The sequence below is a fragment of the Tauraco erythrolophus genome, chromosome 2 (assembly GCF_009769465.1).
Source record: "Tauraco erythrolophus isolate bTauEry1 chromosome 2, bTauEry1.pri, whole genome shotgun sequence".
NCBI lineage: Eukaryota > Metazoa > Chordata > Aves > Musophagiformes > Musophagidae > Tauraco > Tauraco erythrolophus.
In genome coordinates this window covers 119,843,573-119,867,169 of record NC_141466.1, presented here as the reverse complement: position 1 = coordinate 119,867,169, position 23,597 = coordinate 119,843,573, and the positions used below count along the sequence as shown (strand labels likewise).

At 53.0% G+C, this 23,597-nt stretch overlaps 1 protein-coding gene across 2 annotated transcripts in view; it reads right to left on the bottom strand.

Moving 5' to 3' along the window:
• Positions 1 to 23,597, bottom strand: part of PTK7 (protein tyrosine kinase 7 (inactive)) — a 40,974-nt gene that overhangs the window by 1,906 nt on the left and 15,471 nt on the right. The window contains exons 2-17 of one of the 2 annotated variants that reach the window (XM_086631813.1): positions 13,363 to 13,477; positions 11,510 to 11,803; positions 10,862 to 10,964; positions 10,217 to 10,407; positions 9,394 to 9,541; positions 8,259 to 8,389; positions 7,720 to 7,986; positions 7,364 to 7,497; positions 6,812 to 6,947; positions 6,562 to 6,681; positions 6,255 to 6,404; positions 5,835 to 5,985; positions 5,366 to 5,493; positions 4,865 to 5,068; positions 755 to 910; positions 339 to 571 (exon numbers count right to left, since the gene is read on the bottom strand). In XM_086631813.1, coding sequence (XP_086487939.1) covers positions 339 to 571; positions 755 to 910; positions 4,865 to 5,068; positions 5,366 to 5,493; positions 5,835 to 5,985; positions 6,255 to 6,404; positions 6,562 to 6,681; positions 6,812 to 6,947; positions 7,364 to 7,497; positions 7,720 to 7,986; positions 8,259 to 8,389; positions 9,394 to 9,541; positions 10,217 to 10,407; positions 10,862 to 10,964; positions 11,510 to 11,786 — 2,529 coding nt within the window. In that variant the 5' untranslated portion in view covers positions 11,787 to 11,803; positions 13,363 to 13,477. The remainder of the gene's footprint in view (positions 1 to 338; positions 572 to 754; positions 911 to 4,864; positions 5,069 to 5,365; positions 5,494 to 5,834; positions 5,986 to 6,254; positions 6,405 to 6,561; positions 6,682 to 6,811; positions 6,948 to 7,363; positions 7,498 to 7,719; positions 7,987 to 8,258; positions 8,390 to 9,393; positions 9,542 to 10,216; positions 10,408 to 10,861; positions 10,965 to 11,509; positions 11,804 to 13,362; positions 13,478 to 23,597) is intronic. The other variant, XM_086631812.1, reaches the window with a different exon arrangement.

Here is a 23,597-nt window from a genome sequence, read left to right as displayed (position 1 = left end):
CTGTGAATTCCAGGCTTCCCACAGTAGCCTTTAACATTTGCAGCCATTCTGCAGCATGGAGTCCCACAGCTTAACTTATTCAGCTGAGTCCTGGACATAAATCAGAAATCAGGAGGATGCGTAAGAGGATGAAGTCACCTCCAGGTCCTGCAGGAGACCCCTCCATTCCCCTTGAGACTCCTCCACATGTTGGGAACAGTAGCAAGCTCAGCCTAGTCTCCCTACACCTTGCTCACCCTGTGCTGCCAGCCTGGACCATGTCATCCTTGCAGGCATCACGCCCATTGTCCACCCCTCCTCCTCCTCCTCACTGCAGGCACTGCTGGCAGGGCCCTTACCAAGTCCACATACTCCAGGACCATGTAGTGTGGCTCTGCCTCACGGCATAGCCCTAGCAGCCGCACCACATTGGAGTGGTTCAGCTTGCCAAACATCTCTGCCTCTCGCCGGAAGTCCAGCTGCAGCTGCTCATCCCTCGTCTGCAGGCTCTTCACCAGGACCAGTGCTTCACCCTCACCATCCTCTGCACCTTTTGCCTTGGCGAGGAACACTTCACCAAACTCCCCCCTGCCTGGAAGTATAGAGCAGCACATGAGAAGACACCACACATTAGGACAGCATGTGTGTTTGACAGCCCAGCAGCTGCAGGGCCCTCTGTACCCCAGCACATCCAGCTTTCTGGCTAAGACATGCTGGGGCTTCAGCCACAGGTTTCCTGCTGAAGTGAGGTCAGGGCCAGAGTGGCCCAGCATACCCAGGGTTGTGATTGTCTGCAGGTTGGAACGCGGAAAGTGCATCTTGTCGGCAGCACTGTGCCGCTTGCTGGCCCCAGCGCTGCTGCCCAGGTTGGTCAAGGCCACTTCCTCCTGGATCTCTGCTGTCATCTGCCCGTTCTGCAGCAAAGCACCACCTGCAAGAGAAGCACAAATGGCTTCAGCATCCCACCAGGCTGTGCAGAGAATGTCTTGCTGGGGATCAGCCCCTTCTGGGGCTGACACTCCAAGCACCTACAGCTGGATCAAGCACCCCAGCTTGATATCTAGCCCCAGACAACAGAGTGGCCTCAACACAGTCATTCCCTCTGGGCTCACATCTGGCCCCATCTCTGACAGCCCTGCAGCCACCCTTGAAATCAGATGCTGAGCAATGACTTTGGTCCCAGAGCCAACCAGCCTCATCTGGCCTTGCCCATCCTATGCCACTCAGTCATCCCAAAGCAGTGGCTACACCCAAACCCCAGGTTTAACACGACTCTGCAGAACAGCAGCAGGAGATTGGATGTGTGAGGCAGAGATAGAGCAGAGTATAACCACAGTATCTAACCTCAGTATAACCACAGTCCCTTGATGCCCAAGAGACTCTGATGTCTATCTGGCCTTGGCTCCTGCAGTCTGAGCCCCTTGCTCCTGCTCACTTCCCAGCAAGCCAACAGTGCTCCTGTCCGTGGTAATCTTGAACCTGTCAGACCAGATCAGCCTAGAGTTTCTTTTACTGCCTAGGTTAAAGCAATGCTAGGAAACACTCTCCTTGCAATCAAACCCAGCAAGCTTGCTGCTCAGGAACTTCATTAGAAACTTCCCCTGCACAAACAGAAGCCAGTGAACAGGACAAAATATTATTGCCTTAAGAAAGTAGAGAACCCTGCACTTTACTGGCAGCTTGTATGGGAAAGACTGTATAGACAGCTGTATAGATAGCAAACCTTGCTTTTGAATGTGTTTACTGCTTAGATCAGACTTGGCACTAGGAAGCACTACCTTCCATAAGCTGAATGCAGGAGTTTGAATGTAAAGCAGGGCATAGCACTGAGCTAAGGTGGCTGACACATGTAGTATCACCCTGCATTACTGTGCAGAGTCCATGCCAGCAAATCCAGGAGCAAGCATTAAAGAAACACCTGGCCATGCAAAACAATTTAATCACAAAATTAAGACTTGACCCAACATGAGGTAACTCCAACAGGAATCCCACTGCCTATAGTTTCCATCAAGGGGTATTGTACAGCAGTGTGTGGACATACATGCTTACAATGCATGCATATAACAGAGGTACCAGCCCACCAGCACATCCTGAGCAGGTCTGGCCATGATGACAGGGACCGTTGGCTTTGTCACAGGTAGGCTTGGAGCTGTGAAGACTAAGATATGTTGACTTAAGAACCCTGGCTACTGACAGCTGTCCTCTCTCACATGCTGGAGTAACATTTGAAGAAGACAGTAGCAAAAAACCACCATCTATCCTATATTACACTCTCCCTGTTTCAATGCTAATTGTTAGTAAGACTGTTTGATCCTGTGCTGTCTGCACTCATGACTGATAGCATCTCACAAGCCTGAAGCCAAGAGGATAATCCAAGACGATCACTGCAACTGTACCAAGAAAATACTGAAGGCTGCAGAGTGAGTACGCTGACACTGAGACACAGCACCAGTGGGCAGCAATGACAGATACTTTTGAGAACAGATATCCCCATATTTCACAAAGCTTTGACAAGACAGTCGATAACAAAGGGACTGCAAAAATGAACAGGAAGTTTAATTTCTGTATTCAGCAGTCCAGAAGGGAACCAAGTGTAGAGGATCTGCCTGCTTTGCCCACCTGTTTGCAACACCCTGAGCATCTCCTGGAGAAAGACACAGCCAAGTTGCCCCAGAGAAATTAGCACATGCCGACACAATAATCAAATGCTCTCTTCAGTCCCCACAGCTGTTAACTTCCCCAAATGCTATGTCTGTGCAAGCACCCTTGTTACAGAAGATGTGGCACACCAAGGACGTGACCTTGGAAGGTGACTGAGAAGTGCATTGATCCATAGGAAATCCACAGGAAGGATCCACTGCAAATCCATAGGAAGACCAAATCTGTCTGGATCCTGAGGGCACTGGAAAAGTCAGCTGGTGGCCAGCCAGGAAGTACTTGTCATCAGGTAGGTGCTGAGATACTTCAGGCACCCAGCTAAAGAAGGACCACATCAAAAGGAGGAAAAGAGCCAAATCTTTGAAGGCCAAGGTGAAGGGGTTGACTCCAGCGGTGCTGACAGCAAACACAAACCACTTCTCCAGAGAGGCTATGGAAGTACCAAAAAGGAGTGTAGACATCTGGACAGCTGGGTCTGCTTGTAGCAGTGAGGATGCATCTCTCTGACAGCTAAACTGGTTCCAAATGAAGGGGATAAGAAGAGGCAAACTCTGGCAGAATAAAAAGAAAAATATAATAAAGATAGGCCAAAATAAAAATCTGAGATCACCTCAAAAATGACTAAAACAAATCCTTTCCCAGGAAGAGGATGATGGCCAGAGCCTGTTGGCACAGGTGAGCCGCTTGCAACTTGTCCACAGGAAGAGCCCACAGTGGTGACAGCAGCAGAGCACAAAGCTGCAGAGATGCTCGTGCATCCCTGCTCCCAGAAGGTTCTCCCTAGCCAGACTTCTCTTCTGGAGGTTTGGCTCTGTTCAAAGTACCAATACAAGAGGAAAAACAGTAGACAAACCCAGCTGTGATGTTTTGCCAGGACCTCACAGCAACCCCAGCATGATCAGGACATGGCTGTGAGCTGGAGAACTGGGAGAGCGAAGCACGATGTCTGTGTTTACAGTGGTGTGAGGGAAGATACAGGGAATTTTAAGGGCAGCAAACTCAAATGCACACCACCACTTAGAAGTCCTCACTGGTATCAGTGATGCAAGGACAACCATGACATCAGGAGAAAGAACTTTAACGTCTTTTGGAAATGAAAATGATGCCCCAGAGATCTCTTGGGTACACGGAAAGAGTCATGTAGCTCACGCACAACAGGGACCCAGTTTAGTCTATTTGCAGGGATTTTGCAGGGTCTCATGGAAAGAGCTGCTAAAAAGCAGCTCAGCTGCCACAGGACAGGAAGGAACATCCTTCAAGGGACACACAGAAAGTAGGAACCAGCGTGGTACAACATGCTGCCAACATGGAAGGGGCACTGCCAGCAGCTCTTTGCCAAAGCCACCAACCTAGCTAGCAGGAAAGGTACAGGCCAGCTGCGGCCAGCTGCAGAGGGACACCGAGCACTGGGAGGTGCAGCCAGAGGTACAACATGAGGCCTGGGGAAAGCAACCCCTATGGCCCATCTATAGTGGTGGGCTCAGCCCTGAGCTACCTGCTCTCTCTCCAGAGCAATCTCTGTGGACAGGGAACTGAAGCAAGTAGCACAGCTGTGTCACTCTGCAAAGCTGGGTGCACCAAGTCCTGTCTCACTCCCCATCTCAGAAAGGTGATAGTGCAACCAGAAAAATCACTCACAGGAACGATCAGACATACAGAAGAGCCATGTGCTCCAGTGCAGAGCCAATAGGTGACAAGTTTGAAAAGCAGAGAGACAGTTTTTTGATAACCTGTTATGCTCCAGAAGTTCTTGGAGGATGCCGTAGATGCTCAAAGCTTATACTCAGAGGTAACAGGGTAAGCTCAAAGCAGATTTCAGGGCTATGCAGTGAAAAGCCTGCCCTCCAGCCCCAGGAACTGCTGAACTGCGATTGGAACAGGCTGGCGAGTACTAGTATTTCACTACATTGCAACAAGGATACTCCCGTCTCCTTGGCAAAGGGTGTATGTGATGCCACATATGGGTGCCAGAAAGCAGGAGCAACACGTAACTCAGCAGACAGAGAAGGCCACGACATGGGTCTGGGATGCAGGTTTAACACTAACTTGCCTCTTTCTCACCTGCGCGCAGGTCTCTGCCACCAGCCATAGACAAAACCAAGAGCAAGAGATTCCAAGGGTAAGGAGCAGTCCCCTGTTCCCTGGGACCTCCCTGCCCCTCAGTCCCTCCAGCTCAGGGGTAAGAGGGTGGCAGTGAAGCCCCCACCCCCAGGGGTGCCGGCCTCACCATTCAGACACTCCATTTCGGGCTCCTCGCCCTCTGGGTGCTTCTTCAGCCTCTTGGCTTTTCTCCGCTTCTTACAGTAGAACATCAGCCCCAGCACAATAATAATGTAGGCAACAGCTGCTCCCACTGAAAGCCCAATGGTCTGGATCATCTTGTAGGGTGTGTGGCTTCCAGGTCCCTCATCCTCTTCCACTGCTGGCTTGTCTGTGGAGCAGAAAGCACCGAACCCATTACAGTGCAGAGGGATTTCTCAAATCCTACTCATGAATGTGCTGGAAGAATGAGAAAAGCCCCTCCGCTGCTGTGGCTACCTCCCTGTCCAGACACAGAACGCTGGGCACAGCCCACAGCACACTGTGCTGCATCCCAATAGGGATGCTGCCACGACTACCTGTCAGGCATGACCTGACACACAGCACCCACTGATGGAGCCAGATACAGGGCCTAGAGCTGCTTGGGACACCAGGAGGCCAAGTCCCGATGTTGGGCGCCTCCCCTTACCTACAACATATAGGAAGGCCTCGCGGTGCTTGATGTTGCAGCTGTTGCCGGCGATACAGGTGTATTTTCCAGAGTCCTCAGTGGTAACGTCGTAAATCACCAGTGAGCCATTGGGCATGATCTGAATCCTGCCAACCACACAGAGTCCTTTGCAAGCACCAGTGGGAAGAGGCAGGCTCAGGTCACCTGCACCCCCATCTCCCCACAATGCCTCAGCCCCCTGTTCCCAGTGCAATCATCTTGAATCTCAGGCTGTGCAGTGCTCAAGAACAGATGGCTGCAGCTTGGCACACTGTGGCAGAAAAGGTCACCCTGGGGCCAGGAGAGCCCAGGCCCTGGGACATAGAGACAACTGATTGTGTGCCCCTCAGCTGGGAACTCGAGACCACACCATCAACACCCACAAGCTGAGTAGGCACGGGGAGCACCATGCTGCACCACATTTCGGTTTGGAATGGAGACTGTGTACCTGGGCAGGAGCTTGGCAGGATCGAAAATCTTGTCCTTCCCTTTCCACTGGATGTGCGGCATGGGGTCCCCCTCTGCCTGGCACTGGAACATAGCTGTATGTCCCTGGTACACTGTTGTGGGCTCTGGCTCTAGTTTGAAGGTGACGTAAACTGAAGGCAAAGAGGCCAACATGAACGCTGTCAGCTCCTGAGAATGGTGCTGAGCTCTCACAAGGGAGCAGGGCCAGCACTGGCACACGCCCTTATGGGCTGTATGCAAAGCACTGACAAACCAGACACACAAGTGCCACTAGGCAGAGCTCAGGATCAGGCCAGACATTTCTCTTTCTGCAGAGGCATGCCAGTTGGGTGCCACCCAGGCAAACCCACTGCAAGGCCAGGACAGCAGGAAACCCCCCTGCTTGCTATAGAGCTCTCACCTGCTACCACGAGCTGCACGGTGGCACGGATCTCGCCCTGTGGGCTGTTGGAGGCGATGCATGTGTAGTTCCCCGAGTCGCTCCTGCTCACCTTGCGGAAGGACAAGATGCCGGCATTGTGGCTGACGTGGGATGGCAGGCTGCTCCCATCTGCAGGACGCAAGAAGTGGGACGCAGCAGTCATGCATGAAGCACTGCCCCACATGGTGGCTTCCCATGCTGCTTCGCCCATGTTGGAGATGGGTCAATGTAAAGTTCCCGAGGCCCCAGGTCAGAAACAGACATACCACGTCCAAGTCCCCTGTACCTGCTTTTGTCCACTGGATGGTGGGTTTCTCCCGGCCAGTGGCTGAGCAGGACACTGTAACTTCCTTATCAAACTCCATGCACTGCAGTGGCTGCGGTGGGGGGGTGAACTTCAGCTTCTCTGCAAGAGACAGATCACTGTTGGACCCCTCCAGCCACAGCAGGTACCGGAGCTGGGGGTATCATGCCTCCACCCCACCAGGGAAAAGAGCTCCCCACAAGGGGAGGATATGAAGTGTCTGTCAGTATACCTAGTACATGCACTCGTGCATATCCCTCGATGCTGCCTGCTGGAGTGCTGCTCACGCACTTGTACATGGTCCCATCATATACCTCCACGTTGTTGATGCGCAGCGTCCCATTCTCGGAGATCTCAAACCGAGAGTCCTGCCCAGAGGGAAAGAGAAGGCGAGGCAGAAATGACACCATCACCAGCCCTGGGCTCAGACCTTGCTTGTGGTACTCCTGATGCTCCACACGCCCACACTGTGCCTCAGATATACACAGCCCTGCTGACACCCACATGGAGAACTGAGACAAGCTGCAGTGACATCTCTCTGAGGGACATCTCTCTTGTCACTGCCCCAAAAGCACAGGGCTGGCTGCCTGCCAAGTGGCTAGAGACAGCCAGTTATGCACCCGTACACCAGCAGCATGGAGATGGTGCCACGAATGTGGCCAGAGTGGGGGTGACAGGGATGCTGAGCCTAAGATCAAGGTGAGAAACAGCAGCAGCAGAGGAAGCAGCTAAGCAGGTGCCCAGAAGTCCCCATGAGCAGCAGGGGCTTGCCCCCTCGCCTCACCTCAGAGATGGAGACGCCGTTGCGGTACCACGTGACAGTGGGCTTCAGTGAGGCCTTGCTGAGGCAGTGCAGGTATCCTGGCTTGCTCTCCTCCAGCTGGCTGTCCTTGGGCATCTCCACCCACTTAGGTACCGCTAGGCACAGAGGCAAGGGGTTACACAGGGCCACTCCGCACCCCTCTGGCTAGCACCAGCACAGACCAGACAGGCAGTATGCAGCCACAGGGCCTTGCAGCCCAGCCATGAGAGATGTGCCTCTCTGTATGAGTGAGGTGATGCACCATCCTGCCCAAGCTCACCCCAACCCCCTACCCAGCCCCTTTGTCTGCTCCCAGCCCTTCTCTGAAAGCTGCCTACTAGCCACGGCGATGCTCAGCTCCTGTTTCTTCTCTCCAGCCTTGTTGGCAGCATGGCACGTATAGGTCCCCGCGTCCATCTCAGTGATACTGGTGAAAACGAGCTGCTCTGCCTCTTGGTGCACCCTGCCAGCAGTGGGAACTCGTTCCTGGTTCCTCTCCCACCAGACTTGGGGCATGGGTATGCCTCGCGGGGCAGCACAGGTCACACGGTGCCCCTGGTTCGCTGTCAGCACCTTCGGGGAGAAGGGTGCCATGTCTTCGATCTCTGAGAGGAGTAATAGACAGCAGGGCTCAAACAGGGCAGGAACGTGTAGCCAACCCAACAACATCATCATCCCCATGGGAGGCACCAGCCAAGGGAGAGGACGCACAAGCTATGTTTGCTCCACTCATCCAGGCAGCAAGGATGAGCCATTTCACAGATAAACCAAGCACTTCTCCATGTACTGACCCATCACTATATTGTCATGTAACTCCAGAGTGACACTGCAACTCTGAGACCTGCTGCCCACCTTGCCACCAGCCCTAGGACCTTACCTGCTAGCCTCAGAGTCACCTTCAGCACAAGAGCTTTTCCCCTCTGCCCGCGACCAACGCACTTATAGACACCGGTGCTGCGCGCCTTCACCTGGGTGATCAGCAGGGAGCCGTTGGCGAACACGGTGGTCCTGGGCATGTGGGAAGAGGCAGGGCTCAGTAGGCATCTCTGCAGGACATGGGCCAGAACCACAGCCCCATGATGTCCTACATGAGCCCATGGAATCAAGAGGGAGACTTTGTGCAGAGTCAAAACTTCCCACTGCAGGGGGAGCAGCACATGTGGGAGATGGTGGGACACATGTTTCATGGAGGAAACAAGTTAATAGAAGTCTCTTTCTTGGAGAACAGCTGGCTCCCACCGAAAGATACATCACTAAATCGGACCAGCTCTGAAAGCTCACACAGCCAAAAAGGGGGTAGGTGGCACAAGGTGGCGCCCGGGAGCTGCCAGGCCACTGGGCATCTGGCACCCAGACAGCACCACTTGCCTTGCACAGTCTGGCTGAGAGACATCGCTGGCTCCAGGATCACTGTTCACAGGCAGCCTGGGCTGGGAGATGCCCTAAGTTCTGGCGATTGCCCCATGCGTAGGTGTCTGGAGCCCAGAAACATTCCTGGCTCTGGGGATCACCATGCACTGGTATCTGGAGGTTCAAGACAGCCATGGGCCCAGTGACTGCTGTGCAGATGTTGGGGGCTGGGAGGTGTCCCTGAATCTGGGGATCATCGCCTGTCAGCATCTGGCACTGGGACATGTCTCTGACTCTGGGAACTGCCCCAAGTGAGTGTCTGGGGCTTGAACTGTCCCTGGCTCCACAAAAATTGCCACACACGGACATCCAGGGCTGGGAGACATCCCCAACTCTGGGGATCATTATGCGTGGGCATCTAGGACTGACAGCTTCACAGACTCATTTGAGGACAAACTATCCTATGTGGATAGAGGCCATGCATAAATACCAAGGCTCTGCTAAACCCAAACCAGACAAGCTAAGAAACCAATCTCAATGGCCAGCCTGATGTTGAACACATGCCCTCAGGCACAGCCAGGATTTGGCCTCTTTCTGTTTCTTCTGGAACATGGTGCCCCCTCTCCTCCCAGCCCTGCCCACATCACTGGAGTCCCTATTACTTGGATCTGTTGGTGATGGGGCTGTCTTCAAAGAGCCACTCCTGCGTGGGAGGGGGCACGGCTGCAAACTGGCAATCAAACATGGCCTCTTCGTTCTTGGTCACAACGAGGTCCTGTGGGACGATCACTGCCTGAGGAAAGCTCTCGTCTGCAACAGTAGAGACCACAGGAGGGTTAGAAGAGCAGAGTGTCCCATGGTATCCCTTCATCAGTGCTCTGGGGGAAACTGAAAAAAGAGCTGGGTGCGCCCTGCGCGCCAAAGGAGGCAGACGCACCAGCACGCAACACAGCCACAGCCCAGGACTGCATGCGGTAGCTGGTCTGGAGAAAGCCCCTTCTGCTTCCAGCAAGGCTGTGAGCACCCTGGGCTCCTAGCAAACAGATCAAACCTGTCACTGGACTGCAAATTCCTTTGTCCAATTCCAAATACCTCTTCCTGGGCCTTGCCTCCAAAGGCCAATGGGGTGACTCACCCACACAGCACCAGTGACACTGGTATTAACAAAACCAGCAGCAATCCCTCCACCTCCAGGGTCCAAACCTTCTTGAAGGAGGGAGGACCCTGGTTCTCCAGTACCAGAGAAGATAACAAAGACTTGCTCCAGAAAGATGCAGGGCAAATTAACACCTGTAGACAGCGTAGGGTTCAAACCTGGCCAGGTGTGTCAGGCCTGTCTCTGGACAGAGGCTTCACACAGAGAAGGTTGCACCAGCCTGACACTTCCCCTGCAGCCTGGCCCTCGCACTGCAGCAGAGGGGAGGCTGTTAGCAGAGCAGTAAAACAGTCGAGCCCCCAGCTCTGAGCAGCTGAGACACAACTCACCAATGATATTCAGCGTGAAATTTTTCTGGCTGCAGACGGAGCCAACGGCACTGCGGGCACAGCAGTAGTAGAGACCGTTGTCATCGGGGCTGGCGCTCTGCAGGGTCAGCGTTCGCTCCTTGTTGCTGACAGAATAGGTGCTGCGGCCGTCAGGGATGGGGGTACTGTCCCGAAACCACTGCCATGTGGGGCTACAAGACAGGGGTGAGAGGGTGAGCAGGTGCAGGGCACCAGCAGGGCTCCCCAGAGAGCACGTGTGCGGAAGAGACAGCCCAGAGATGGCCCGTTTCCCTGGCTCTCTGTCCACAGTGCTGGCCCCGACACAGACACGAAGCCATGAGACATGCAGCCAAGTGAACGGGACATGACTGGAAAGCAACAGAGAGTGACTGCAGCACACCAAGCAGCTCAGCGACTGGACTGTGACAGCCTGTCCTTACTGTGCTCCTCGCTACGCGGCTCTGAGGAAGCCATTGGCCTTCTCCCCCGGTGCTCAGCCACAGGCTCAATCCTGCCTTTCGCCTTCCCTAGACTTTACCGAATCCTCGCAGGAGAGAGGAGAGACAGAGAGAGAGAGGGAAGAGCACGCAGAGAAGGTGCAGGGGGACCCTTGGCAGGGTCCACTCCTTGGGAGGCAACTCTTACCGCGGGTGGCCGTCGATTTGACACCGCAGCACCACAGTGGAGGAGGGCTGGATCTCAGCTATGCTGGCTGGCTGCTTCAGCACCACACTGCCTGTCTCAATCCCTGTGGGATCAAAGAACATCAATGCAGCTGTCTTTCCAAACCTACAGAGCCCAGGTGGGTATCGACTCAGTAATAATCAGAGCAGGCACGAAGGACACAAACATGCTTAGAGACACATAAACCCTCAAGGGAGTAAAGGGACACCCACCCTGCAAACATCCCACTTTGCTCTGCATAGCTGTTCTCTGAGGGATAAGAGGGGCTCTGAAAGGATCTGCAGTGCTCAGGACACACTTGGTGAGGTAATATCCCTGTTTCATATATACAGCCGGTGAAGGCAGCAGGAGAAAGCATCTCTGACAGCCTTGGGGACATGAGGAGATACAAGCAGCCTAGAGGACACGAAGGACAGGGTAGCTGGAGAGGAATCCTGCTTGAACAGTTCACGCTGCTCGACCCCTGTCTGACCACGACTCCCATATGCATTAGCAGGCAGCCTGGCAAATCCGTTTCCAGTCTCGCCCTCCTGAGAGGGTGTTTTACCCTGTCCACAGTGGGCAGCATCAGGCTGTGGCATGTGCCCGCTGCCCTCGCCCCACACTCACACTTGATATTGAAAGACGCATTGGCTGTGTGGGCCTCCTCCCCAGTGAGCAAGTTCCTTGCTACACACTGGAAGTCCCCAGCATCCCGGTGTCGATCAACAGCAACAAACTGGAGGTTGCTGCCTTCCTTGAAACGCTGCTCCGTGTCCTGAACAGGGAGCCCATTCTGCAGCCATTTAAACTCCACATCCGCTGGCTTCTCCACCTCACAGCGTAGAATGGCGCTGCGGCCGTGCAGGGCGTCCTGGGAGTAGGGCTCCTTGGTGAAAAGGATCATTGCTCGAGTCCCCACAGCTGCAAGGCAGAAAAAGGAGGGCACATTTAGAGCATGGGGACAGGGAGAAGGGAGTAGGTAAGCATGTGCTGTTCTCAAGGGTCTCCAGACAGCTGAAACCGCTGTGTTAGGAGAAACATACCCCAAAACACATCTGCAAAAACAACTCCAATGGAGGAGTTTAGATAGATCTGTGCACAGATTCCAGTACAGCCGCTTTAAGGCTGTCTCTCCAGCAATCACTGGGACAGGGTTGTCTGAGCTTGCCACAAGCCAAGGAAAGCTCTCTGCTTTCTGGGGTCTGAGGTGTTAGGGAGGGAGCTCCTGTGACCCACTGCTGAGTGCAGCACTTCCAGCCTGAACAGAGAGCTGTCTCGCAGTGTATAAGCTGGGAAGTCAGTCACCAAAACACTGGAGAGCAAGCAGCTTCCCAGGCAGCTTGGATGTTTCTTTGAGCTCCTCTTGTTTTGTTTTTTGGGACACATCCTAAGTCCCAGACATGCATCAAGATTGCCCCAGATCAGAAACACTCATAGATCATTTCTAGGCTTTCCTCAAAGCTTCTCTTCTTGGGATCATGTCCCTGTCTCATCTCCACATCCTCAGAAATTACCCAGAAAAAACCTGTTCCGGAACAAGGATTGTGCATGTGAATAAACACAGCGGCTGCTGGAGCACAGCACAAGAAAATGCAGCAGAGACACCCCAAGCTTGTGCTGGGGACTCAGCCACCTCGCAAGTAAGATCGGAAATAAGAAATTGCAATGGTTGACCCCAGGGTCTGATAGCGGCCGTGGGGTGGCTCTGACAGGCTGGAAGCATCTCTCTGCAGTGCTGGAAAAGCCCAGGAATTCTCCTCCATACACTAACCCCCACTCAAGCGCTCGGGGTCCTGGGGACAGAGCACCCAGTGCTTCCTTAGGCATTGCCTGATGTGGCAGTTGAGGGACTGTGCTAGCAGATTCCTAAATCTGGCTGCTGCCTGGCTGCAGCCAGCCATGCAGGCGCTCTGCTCCAGTTACCAGCTGGCTGCAGAAAGGAAAGCAGACAAAGGGCAATTCAGCACATGCCGATTGCTGTTGGACTCTGTTCCCAGCACCACACTCTGCAGGGAAAGAGGCCAAGCCAGGCAGATTTTGATCATCTTAGAAGCAATCTCTCATGAAGGCAAACAAGAAAGTGGCCAAAATGGTGCATTCCCACAACTGCAAAGAAAAGGGCTTCAGAGAGTGGTTGCCTGGACGAGTTACATGTACAGGATCCAAGCCCAGCTGAAGGGCAGCTCCTCTTTAGGGGCTCAGCCACATCCTCCTGCCTAAGCCTGGTAAAGGGACAGGACATTTCAGTCACCCAGAGCTAAGGGTAAGGAATCCTATTCTGAAGGGGATGTTTTGAAGGGGGCATCTAGGATCACCACATTCCAGAAAGCCTCAAGAGGCCTTTCCATGCTGGAAAGCCTTTGGAGCCTGCTGCACAGTGCAAGCGCCAAGCAAACCCTCTCCTTCCTGCAGCTGCTCACGGGCACCCCCAGTGCCAGCCACACATTTCTAGCACAGCTACCCTGAGCTCTCTCACTCACAGCGACAGCGAGGTGTGGACACAGGCACTCATCCAGCACTGCTGCTCCCCAGGATGAGGCTCCAGTCTCTCAGCTCCAGAAGGCACCTTGGCTTGCATCTGCTGACACCCTTTACCTATTGTCCAGACAGAGATAGCAACAAAATCCTCCTGTTATGAAAACCACAGAAGCCTCTTCCCAAAGACACTGGGGCAGAGCAGACAGTAGTCCGAAGCCCAGAGGTCTTTCCTGCCTGCAGTCTTTGCAAGACGCGACTGTGGACTAATTTTCAGTGACCCCAAAGAATTCACTGGGAAGGGGGCAGCAAGGAACTGGGAGGTCACAAGAACAGCAGTGCACAACGATGTACCGCAGGGTCTAAGATGTGGATCTCGTTGCAGCCTGGCTTTCTACCAATCGTGCCACTGACCTTGGTGTGCAGACAACATCCCCAAGGGACTGTCCCCAGCCAGGTTAAGTCCCACAGCTCCTGGACGGATATCACTTGTCAACTGCGGTCACAGCATTTTAGGCCACCAGGAGTAGCCACAGACTGACCCCTGTGGCCTGAAGGACAGAGCTGCAGACAGTGCCAGCCTGAGTCTTGTATTGAGCTAAGCCCCATTAGCATGCTGTGCTCCAAGGGTCAGCATATCCAGAGAAGTTTCTAATTCTCATACCATGCACCTCCCCAAAAGGCAGAACTATCCATGAAGCTTCTATAGGTATGTAGGGGACAAAAGGAAGTCCAAGGAGAATGTAGGCCCCCTCCGGAAGGATACTGGTGCTCTGGTTACCCGGGACATAGAGAAGGCTGAGGTACTCAATGACTTTTTTGCCTCAGTCTTCAATGATAAAGCCTCTTGTCTTACCACCCAAGCTGTGGAAAGAACTAGCAGGGACTGTGAGGATGAACCACCGCCCACTGTACTTGAAGAGCAGGTTCGGGAACATCTGAGGAACTTGAAGGTGCACAAGTCCATGAGACCTGATGAGATCCATCCGCGGGTCCTGAAGGAACTGGCGGATGAAGTTGCCAAGCCACTGGCCATTGTATTTGAGAAGTCGTGGCGGTCTGGCGAGGTCCCCGATGACTGGAAGAGAGGGAACATAACCCCCATATTTAAAAAGGGGAACAAGGAGGACCCGGGCAACTACAGGCCGGTCAGCCTCACCTCTGTGCCTGGCAAGGTCATGGAGCAGATTCTCCTGGGAACCATGCTAAGGCACATGGAGAGCAAGGAGGTGGTGGGTGACAGCCAACATGGCTTCACCAAAGGCAGATCGTGCCTGACCAACTTGGTGGCCTTTTATGATGGGGTGACAGCATCAGTGGACAAGGGTTGACCAACGGATATCATCTACCTGGACTTGTGCAAAGCTTTTGACACTGTCCCGCACGACAATCTTCTCTCTAAACTAGAGAGGCATGGGTTTGATGGATGGACCGCTCGGTGGATAAGGAATTGGCTCAATGGCCGCACTCAGAGAGTGGTGGTCAACGGCTCGATGTCCAAGTGGAGACCGGTCACGAGTGGCGTCCCTCAAGGGTCCGTGTTGGGCCCGGCCCTCTTCAACATCTTTGTCGGTGACGTGGACAGTGGCATGGAGTGCACCCTCAGCAAGTTCGCCGATGACACCAAGCTGTGTGGTGCCGTCGACACGCTGGGAGGGAGGGATGCCGTCCAGAGGGACCTCAACAGGCTGGAGAGGTGGGCCCGTGTCAACCTCATGAAGTTCAAGCAGGCCAAACGCAAGGTCCTACATCTGGGTTGTGGCAATCCCAGGCACAAATACAGACTGGGTGGTGAATGGATCGAGAGCAGCCCTGAGGAGAAGGACTTGGGAGTACTGGTGGACAAGAAGCTCAATATGAGCCGGCAATGTGCTCTTGCGGCCCAGAAGGCCAACCGCATCCTGGGCTGCATCAAGAGGAGCGTGGCCAGCAGGTCGAGAGAGGTGATTCTCCCCCTCTACTCTGCCCTCGTGAGACCTCACCTGGAGTGCTGCGTCCAGTTCTGGAGCCCCCAACATAAGAAGGACATGGACCAGTTGGAGAGGGTCCAGAGGAGGGCCACGAAGATGATAAGAGGGCTGGAGCACCTTTCCTATGAGGACAGGCTGAAAGAGTTGGGGCTGTTCAGCCTGGAGAAGAGGAGGCTCCGGGGTGACCTTATAGCGGTCTTCCAGTACCTCAAGGGGGCCTACAAGAAAGATGGGGAGAGGCTGTTCAGGAGGGCCTGTTGTGATAGGACAAGGGGTAACGGTTTTAAAATAGAGGGAGGTAGATTCAGATTGGATATTAGGAAAAAATTTTTTACCATGAGAGTTGTAGAACACTGGAACAGGTTGCCCAGAGAGGTGGTGGATGCTCCATCCCTGGAGACGTTCAAGGCCAGGTTGGACGAGGCCCTGAGCAACCTGATCTAGTTGGAGATATCCCTGTTCCTTGCAGGGGGGTTGGACTAGATGACCTTTGAAGGTCCCTTCCAGCCCTAACTTCTATGATTCTATCAGCCTGTGACAGTTGTCTCACGAACCCCACAAGATGAACACACGCCCCAAGGCGACACAATGTGTGGGAACGTGTTCTTACATAGGTACACACATCTAGTTCCCCCACACATCTGATCTGTCTCACCAACAGCACTCAGCAGGGTAGCAACCACCTGACCCCAGACAAACCCAGCTGTGCACTCAATAGCACAACAGCTCCAGGGTATGAGGAGCTCAGCTCGTGCCAAAACAGGCTGCTGGGACAGACAAACAGGAGCAAAGGGGAACAGGACAGTCAAATTCACTCAGGTTTGAACCTACAGGAAGTGGGTCTGTCCTTTTCCACAGATACGCTTCTGGGCACTGAGGCACATGTCCATCAAACCATACCTGTATGGTACAAAACGTGCAGGATGGCAGCGTGCATTAGGAGAGCTCATGAAGGAGATGGATCAGTTCTCCTCTTGGGGTCTCAGCATCCTAGAACCTTTCACAGTCTCCTAGTCATGCTAGTGCTGGAGTTAGTGATGAGGCACCTCTCTCCGAAGGTATAGGCCATTAGGGTATTAAGACATCATTTCTAAATTAGGTGTGCTTCTAGCACTAAATTGCCAGCATTAACAATATAACATTAAACAGCAGAACTGCTTTCACCCCATCACTGCCAGCACAATTACATTTCACTCAGCGCTGGTCAGCCTAGAGCTTCAGCAGCCTCATCACATGCACACTGCCTCAGCATCCCCCATGTCCAGGCAGGAGGACATGGCTCTGTGAATAGGGGACATGATGAAGGCTTGGCACGAGCTCCATATGCAAAGCAGGGATTTTACAAGGTGTCAGGAAACACTGGGATGCAGCTCCCCAGTGAAACAGGAGAAACTATTTATGTCTTATCTTCCATCCTGGGGAAATGGATACAACCGTTTCAGCTCAAGCAAGATCTCTACAATGAGCATCTCATGAGCACAAGTGCCAAAGCAAACTGAGATAAATAAGTGTTAAAGAGCAACAAACTCATGTTTTGTTTTAACAATAGCATCCAAGGTGCCATGAATGGACTGGCTGCACAGGCTGGAAACCAGTGTCCCAACCATGTATCAGACTTGGGCTGCAAGGAAAGCCCAGTATAAGCTAGATGTGGTCCAGACGTTTTGGGGTGGAAGACATCAGAAGCCCACAGCTAAACACAGCTTTTCATCACAGTACTCTAAATGCAGAGCATCAGGGCCCAGTGTTTGGAGATAGGAACGGCTGCACCTGCCCATAAAAGTTGTACAGCCCTGGTTCAGGAGATGGCTGCAGTCAGCAGGGTTCACACACCCTCTCCATTCCCTCCACCTCATCTAGGCTTTTGGGACAGAGGCTCAAGAAACCTGTCCCAGCAGAGGGCTATCTGTGTGGGATGCCATTATGTCAGAGTCTGGGCAAAATCTGTATAAAGCCAACAGATATCACCACCTGTACCGAATGAAGAACAAAATGCCTCTGCTTGTTCCACTCGCCCAGCTAGAGGACCTCCCAGCACCACTGTGTGGCAGAGCCATGGTCATGCACGGCTTCACCATCAGAGGCTGTCAGAACTGCCAGAGCTGGCAGATGAGAGAGCTCTCACAGCACCTCATGGAGAGCAAAGGTGACCCCTTCTCAGTCTGACTGGACACCTTCACAACACCATGTTTCTGCTGTAGTTTCATGAGCTCATCTGGGCTGGGCTGCATTGCTAGGAGATGCTGAAAGAAGCAAAATGACTCTTTCTCTTCCATTAGCAAAAGTCAGCTCAAAAAATACCCAACACCACCAAATTTGTTGGAAGTCAGCCTAGCAAATCCAAGCCAGTGCAGTCTCCCCTTAGTAACACAGCTGGGCCAGCCACAGTCCCGCAAAGCCGACGAATGCCAAGCAGCAACGTGTGCGCTGGCAAACCCAGGCTCTCTGCATATCTGTGTGACACAAACCACCCCTGGCTGGGAGAAAAAGAAACCCTCGACACATGTTTCTGGCCTAAAATTATTTCAGCTGCGGCTACAGAAAGCTTTTCAAGAAAGCTTCAGCTAGATTAGATAAATGCATTTGAAACAAACATCCAGTGGTGTTTCACCCAAAGGATATTTAATTGAAATGCAAAATCCTACTGTTGAGGTAATAGATGATGGTTAAGTGAATTGTGTAGGGAAGTCAAACTGGTACCTACAGGTCTCCAGGGTATCATTCCCACACACCTCAAAGCAAATAATCTACAGGGAGGGGACAGGCACCAGCACGACACACAGGGATGGAGAGGAGAGGAGTCTCAGATCACATTCCAGCTCTGAGAGCGTATTTATGGCTAAGATCTGAATGCCGGAACACAGCATCCTTCATGCAGAGGTATCCCTCTGCTCAAAATTAATTTCATTTATTTAGGAGACAAATAGCAGCTTCCCAGGAAAAACACTCACACTAACATCTGCATTGCCAGACTGAATTTCTACGAGTGTATCTCAATTCACTTTTTGGGCTTTGGATGTCCCCAGGACTCAGACATTGCAGCCTCCTCCAAAGGCCGCAGTGGGCTGAGCATGTGCAGAGCATTTCAGAGTGACAAATAAAACCAGAAAAGCCACATTCAGACTTTGTGAGCAGCCCTATTAAGCTAGCCACTGCTGCCTGAAGCTCTGCAGAGTGTCTTCAATCCTATGAGCTTGGCAGGGAGCAAAGGGCTCTCCACCTCTCTGGCAAAGGAGACTCGGCTCCATGGTAGCCAACGCTCTCAGTGCTGCCACAGCATTACTGCAGCAATTTGGCAGCAGACTGCGGCACAGTTTGGGAATGGCTTTGGTTTGAGGCCATTCTCCAGAGCTAGAAAAGCGAGACACATCAGTGTTGGTGTTTTCACCAGCTGTAAGCAAATGCACCAAAAGAGTAACAAGGATCTGAGGGAGCCATGGCAGAGCTGGGGGCTAGCACCAGGAAATCGGAGCTGAAGTTTGGGAGGATCCCACATCCCTGTTCCCATTTGGGCAGCACCATGTTTGGTACATCCTGGGTACAGAGACATTGCTGCGACCTCCTTCCCCAAGAGCCCTACAAACTGCCCAGCTGTGTGTCTCAATGCTCACCTCTGAGGCTGGACACTGACCTCCCACATCGTGCCGTGCAGACAGCAGGGCAACGAACCTCATGGACTGCAGACCCTCATGGAGTGCTGGGCTTTGTAATCAAGGAGACAGCCAGCATGGGGTGGCAGGATTCGCTCCTAGGGGATCAGCAATCTCTAAGACTATATTTAGAGCTGCAGCCAACGAGAGGGTCTGTGGCCCTAGTGCAGCATGGCAGTGAAAGCACCCAGCCCATCTTTGGCACCACACCAAGAGGCCTGAGAGCACCAGGGATGCGGCCTGGTGAATCCCTGCCATAGCAGCAAGCCCAAACCTTCATGCTCATCTTTCAGGCTGCAGAAGCATGGGGCAGCATAACAAGCCAGGCCTCGACCTGAGTCGGTTTTCCATCCATCACTTAACGCATCAGCGCCAGCCCCACAGGCATGCTTGCCTGGGGACACCTCAGTAGCCCAACCCCATCTGGGTGCTGCAGAGCAACCTATGCAAGCTGGGGAGACCAGGCAGCACATCTCCTGCCCCATCTGACAGGCCGAGTCGCCTACATCTTGAAGCCATCTAAAAATCATTGTCTCCTTGCCTAACGACATCGCTTGGGAATGCAGCTTTGACCACAAGGCCTTCAACTGCTGCACACCCCTGATCCCTGCTGTCTCTGCAGGCATCTTACCCACCTACAGCAATGCTGGGAAAGCAACAGACAAGCTGGCTGGCGGCAGCACGTGCCTGCCACAGCACAGAGGGTGCCTGCCTGGGGCACTTGCACCGGGCAGCAGTTGTGGAAGAAAGCAAGCTGGCACAGATCTCGGCAGGCAATGGCCACCCTCAGCAAGCGTTTGCCATGGCTGCAGTGCCAGCAGAGCCAGAAACACACTGCAGTGCTCCACATACCCAAATCCATGGGAGATCCATACTCCCCTCAACCCCGAGCTGCCCACCCCCAGGCATGCCCAGAGCTCAGCTCCTAGGCACCTCCTCACCAAGTTAAAACAGCTCTGGACAGAGGACAGAAAGGGAAAAGGAAAGGATCCGCTTCACTTTGTACCCAAAAGAGCCTAGGTTACCAATCTCTTGAGACACCACAGCTGATGCAAGGGTATGAGTAATCCCAAAGCTGCTTGCAACCAAACAAGGAATTAAAAGCATGGGAATCGGATTTGGGAGACAGCTTTGTGCAAGTTTAAGGCTTCCTTAAGCAAGCCCAGCACTGTGGGGCTTCTGCAGCTTGTAGCCTGGTCCCACTCTCCAGCCAGGCCACAGAAGAGTTATTCCAGTCTTGCTTCCAGGGGCACTTCAGCGAAGTTCACCCAGGCTCAGCTCAGCCAGGTGTGCAAACTCACTCTTTTAATGTTCTGCATCTGGAACAGCAGATTAGAGGAGCTACATTCATCTGCAGTGCCCAAGGCAGCACAGCCCAGAGCACCCAAACTGCATCCTTTCTCCTTAAAGAGGAATAACCCTCCTCCTCCTCTTCTCCCCTGCCTCCAATCTGCCCCAGCTGTGGAGGGGGACAGCTGGCTTACAGAAAACAAATAAAATGAAGACCCACAGGTACCAGGATGCAATGGAAGGAGCTAGCAGCAAAAACTAGCACAGTTAGCTCCCCCAAGGAGTTCTTCTGGCAGAGGACATGGCTGGCCAGCATCTTTTCTGGCCCCTTAAAGCAGAGAGGACCTCAAATGCTCCCATGCCAGAGTAGGGGAGGCTCACAGCTGTCACAGCTCCACTATGGAGCCAGTACTTCCCGGGGATGCACAACTAACTTGCAAGTCTCAGCCCTGAGGTGGGAGCTGAATGTATTCATACCACCAGCTCACCCCCTAACTAGACAGAGCGCTTGGTAACACCCTGCTAAACATTTGTTCCCTGTCTGTTTTCCTTAATAGTCAGCAAAGATGCCATGTTCCCTAAGAAGGCACTGCTGCGGCACACAGGCAGGGAGCCTTCTCCCCCCAGCTCCCCAACCCATAGGGCCTTTGCAACACCAAAGGGGCAATGAGCACAGCAGCTCACCTGGGGAAGGCCCTGAATACCCTGCAGCAACCACACGGTGCACTTTCCTGCAGAGAGGAGGCTGGGATAGAGCTGGGAGAGAGGAAGGGGACCTGCCCAGAGATGCCCTAGCCCCCACCTCTAACTTGAGCTGGGCAGCGGGAGTAGTCCAAGTCCATCCCCAGGCTGCAGCCCTTCAGCCTCAGAATGAAAGAGCAGGATTAAGAGACACTTTCACCACTTTCTACCAAGCAATCAATTCTGGATGTGTCACCTAATTAACCTCAGCAAAGTAAGGTGGCAGCAATAGCTTTTTGCAATGTGGGAATCCATTGCTGATGTATCACCACCCCACCATATCCACAGGATGAACCTTTATGCTTCTGCCACTGCCATTGCTCAGACCATTGAGGAAACAAAGCCTCTGCAATCAACCCAGCAGCAACACAGGCTATTCCCCTTGGATGAGGAATCACTAAGGGAAAAGGAAGGTGTGAACGAGCTAACACACTCATACCACTCTGCAGCACTTGCTCCCTACTCTGCACACCTGTAACAAGGCAAGGAAGACACTGGCAGAGCATTGCTTTGAAGCTGCCATTGCACCCCTCAGCAGCACGGTTAGCTACCGCTAACCCTCAGCAAAACCAACAACCCAGGCCACAGCTATGAAGACCACCTGGCTCCCTGCAAGGCCAGAGGCAAAGCTAATGGTCACAAGAAAGGCAGCCCTTGAAGGAAAAGAGCATCAAACTTCAGCAGAAGGGACTGAGAAGCTCACGCTCAGATCTCGTTTTCCAAAGGAGCTCAACATGGGCTGAACACGGACAGCCCTGAATGTGTGACTGATTTATCACCATGTTCTCTGAAAGGACATGAGGCCACAGCAAAGGCAACCACAGACATATTTTCAGAAAAGACCATGACCTGTGCTCCATCCCAAGGCCACAAAAGGCACAGCAGGGATCATGTCAGGGTCTGGGATCCTGAACTCTCACAGGTTTCAATAACACATTCCCAGAAAGCATTATCAAACATGTCTTGTCTTTAGGAGCAATTTATCAAACATTACTATCTGGAGGCAGCAATTCCTTGCGTTGTCAAGTCCTTGGCAATGCCAATGGCTCCAATGCTGGGGCTTTGCTTTTAGACATTCTTGGATCAGAGAGCAGCAGATTCTGGGTTCAAGCCCTGGCTTGCTTTCAAAGGCTGGGCAATCAAATCACTGAGCTGAAGCATCCTGAGCTTGCTGGTCCAGAGCCTCCTGTGAAAACAAGGCTTCACTCTCTGCAGGCAGGTTTAACTCCTCATGTGCTGGGTGCGCACTTCTCACCAGCAGCTTAGCCCATGCAGGCTTGACAACAGTTCCTACAAGGCAGCAATGTTCCAGACACAAGAGTGCTGATAATGTTCAGGGCTGCAACTCTCACCTGACAGCCCTTCCTTCCTGCTTGCAGCCAGGCACAGCACACACAGCCCCATGGTCCCTATGACATCTGGGCCCCAATGAACTCCACACATCCCTCCTTTTCTCTCTCTTTCCCATCCACAATCATCATCCCAAGCTGCCAACAGCGCTTCTTTGCTTGCCTGCAGCACCTAGGCTCCTTCCAACCCAGCCTCCGCTGCCAACAGCCACATCTGCAGAGAAGCAAGCCTGCTCTCCTGAGGCCAGGGGAGCCACAAAGAGCAGCACGCAGCAAAAACACTTGCCCGGCCTCTCACCCTGCCCTCTCTGCCGTCACTGGACCAGCCAAGCGCTTAGGACCTTGATCCCACCTCCTGCTCCCCATCGGCTGCAGTTTAGAGAATGCAGGCTGCCACAAAGCAAGTAATGTACACCAGCATCTGCTCTTTGTCCTTGCAAGGCTTGTGGTGCACACAGGGCCCCATACAGACCTCCCATTCACGGCTCAAGCAAGCCATGTGTTTTCTGGCACAGTTCACTACGAACATGCTCCTATAAAAGCCGATTTTTGGCATGCCAGGACTGGGAACAACACATGGGTCAGCTTTTTCCTCCCTCCTGGTCACACACACAGAGCCAGCAGGCTCATTTGCGTCAGTTGAAGCTGTAGAGGCAGGCAAGAAAAATCATGAATGCTTAATAACATAAGCGATTCCTCTGCCTTGAAGGTCAGTCCCTATAGCTGCATAAAGCAGCTGCTCGGAGCACGCCTGCTCCACACACAGTCTGTTCCACTGCTTAGCAGATACCATGGAAACAGCAGCCAAGCCAAACATCCAGAGAGATTTGCATCTCCAAATGATTTCCAGCCAGCATGCTCCTCTGTGCAAGAGGTTCCAGTTGAGAAAGCCTCTCAGACGGGTAGAGTTGCAATAAACCACTCTCTCCCACCAGACCAGATGGAAATGGTTTGGTGCAGGCAAGGAGCTCTGAACATTGCAGTCTTGGTCTGATCAAGCCCAACATCTGGTTTTTGGGCACCCATCATATCAGCCTTTTAAAACTCTGTCGTTTCCCATTCCAGTTAAAATAAAACCAAAAACTCACTCTGCACCCAGGAAAAAAAGTCATTCTTATTCGAGTCCCCAGCACAACTGGATGGGTACAAAACAGCACTTCCAAAAAATGCTCAGCTAGGAGCAGCTTTGGCTTCATGAGCCAGGAGGAACTGCAGCAGCAGCTAGGAGCTCCAGGTATGG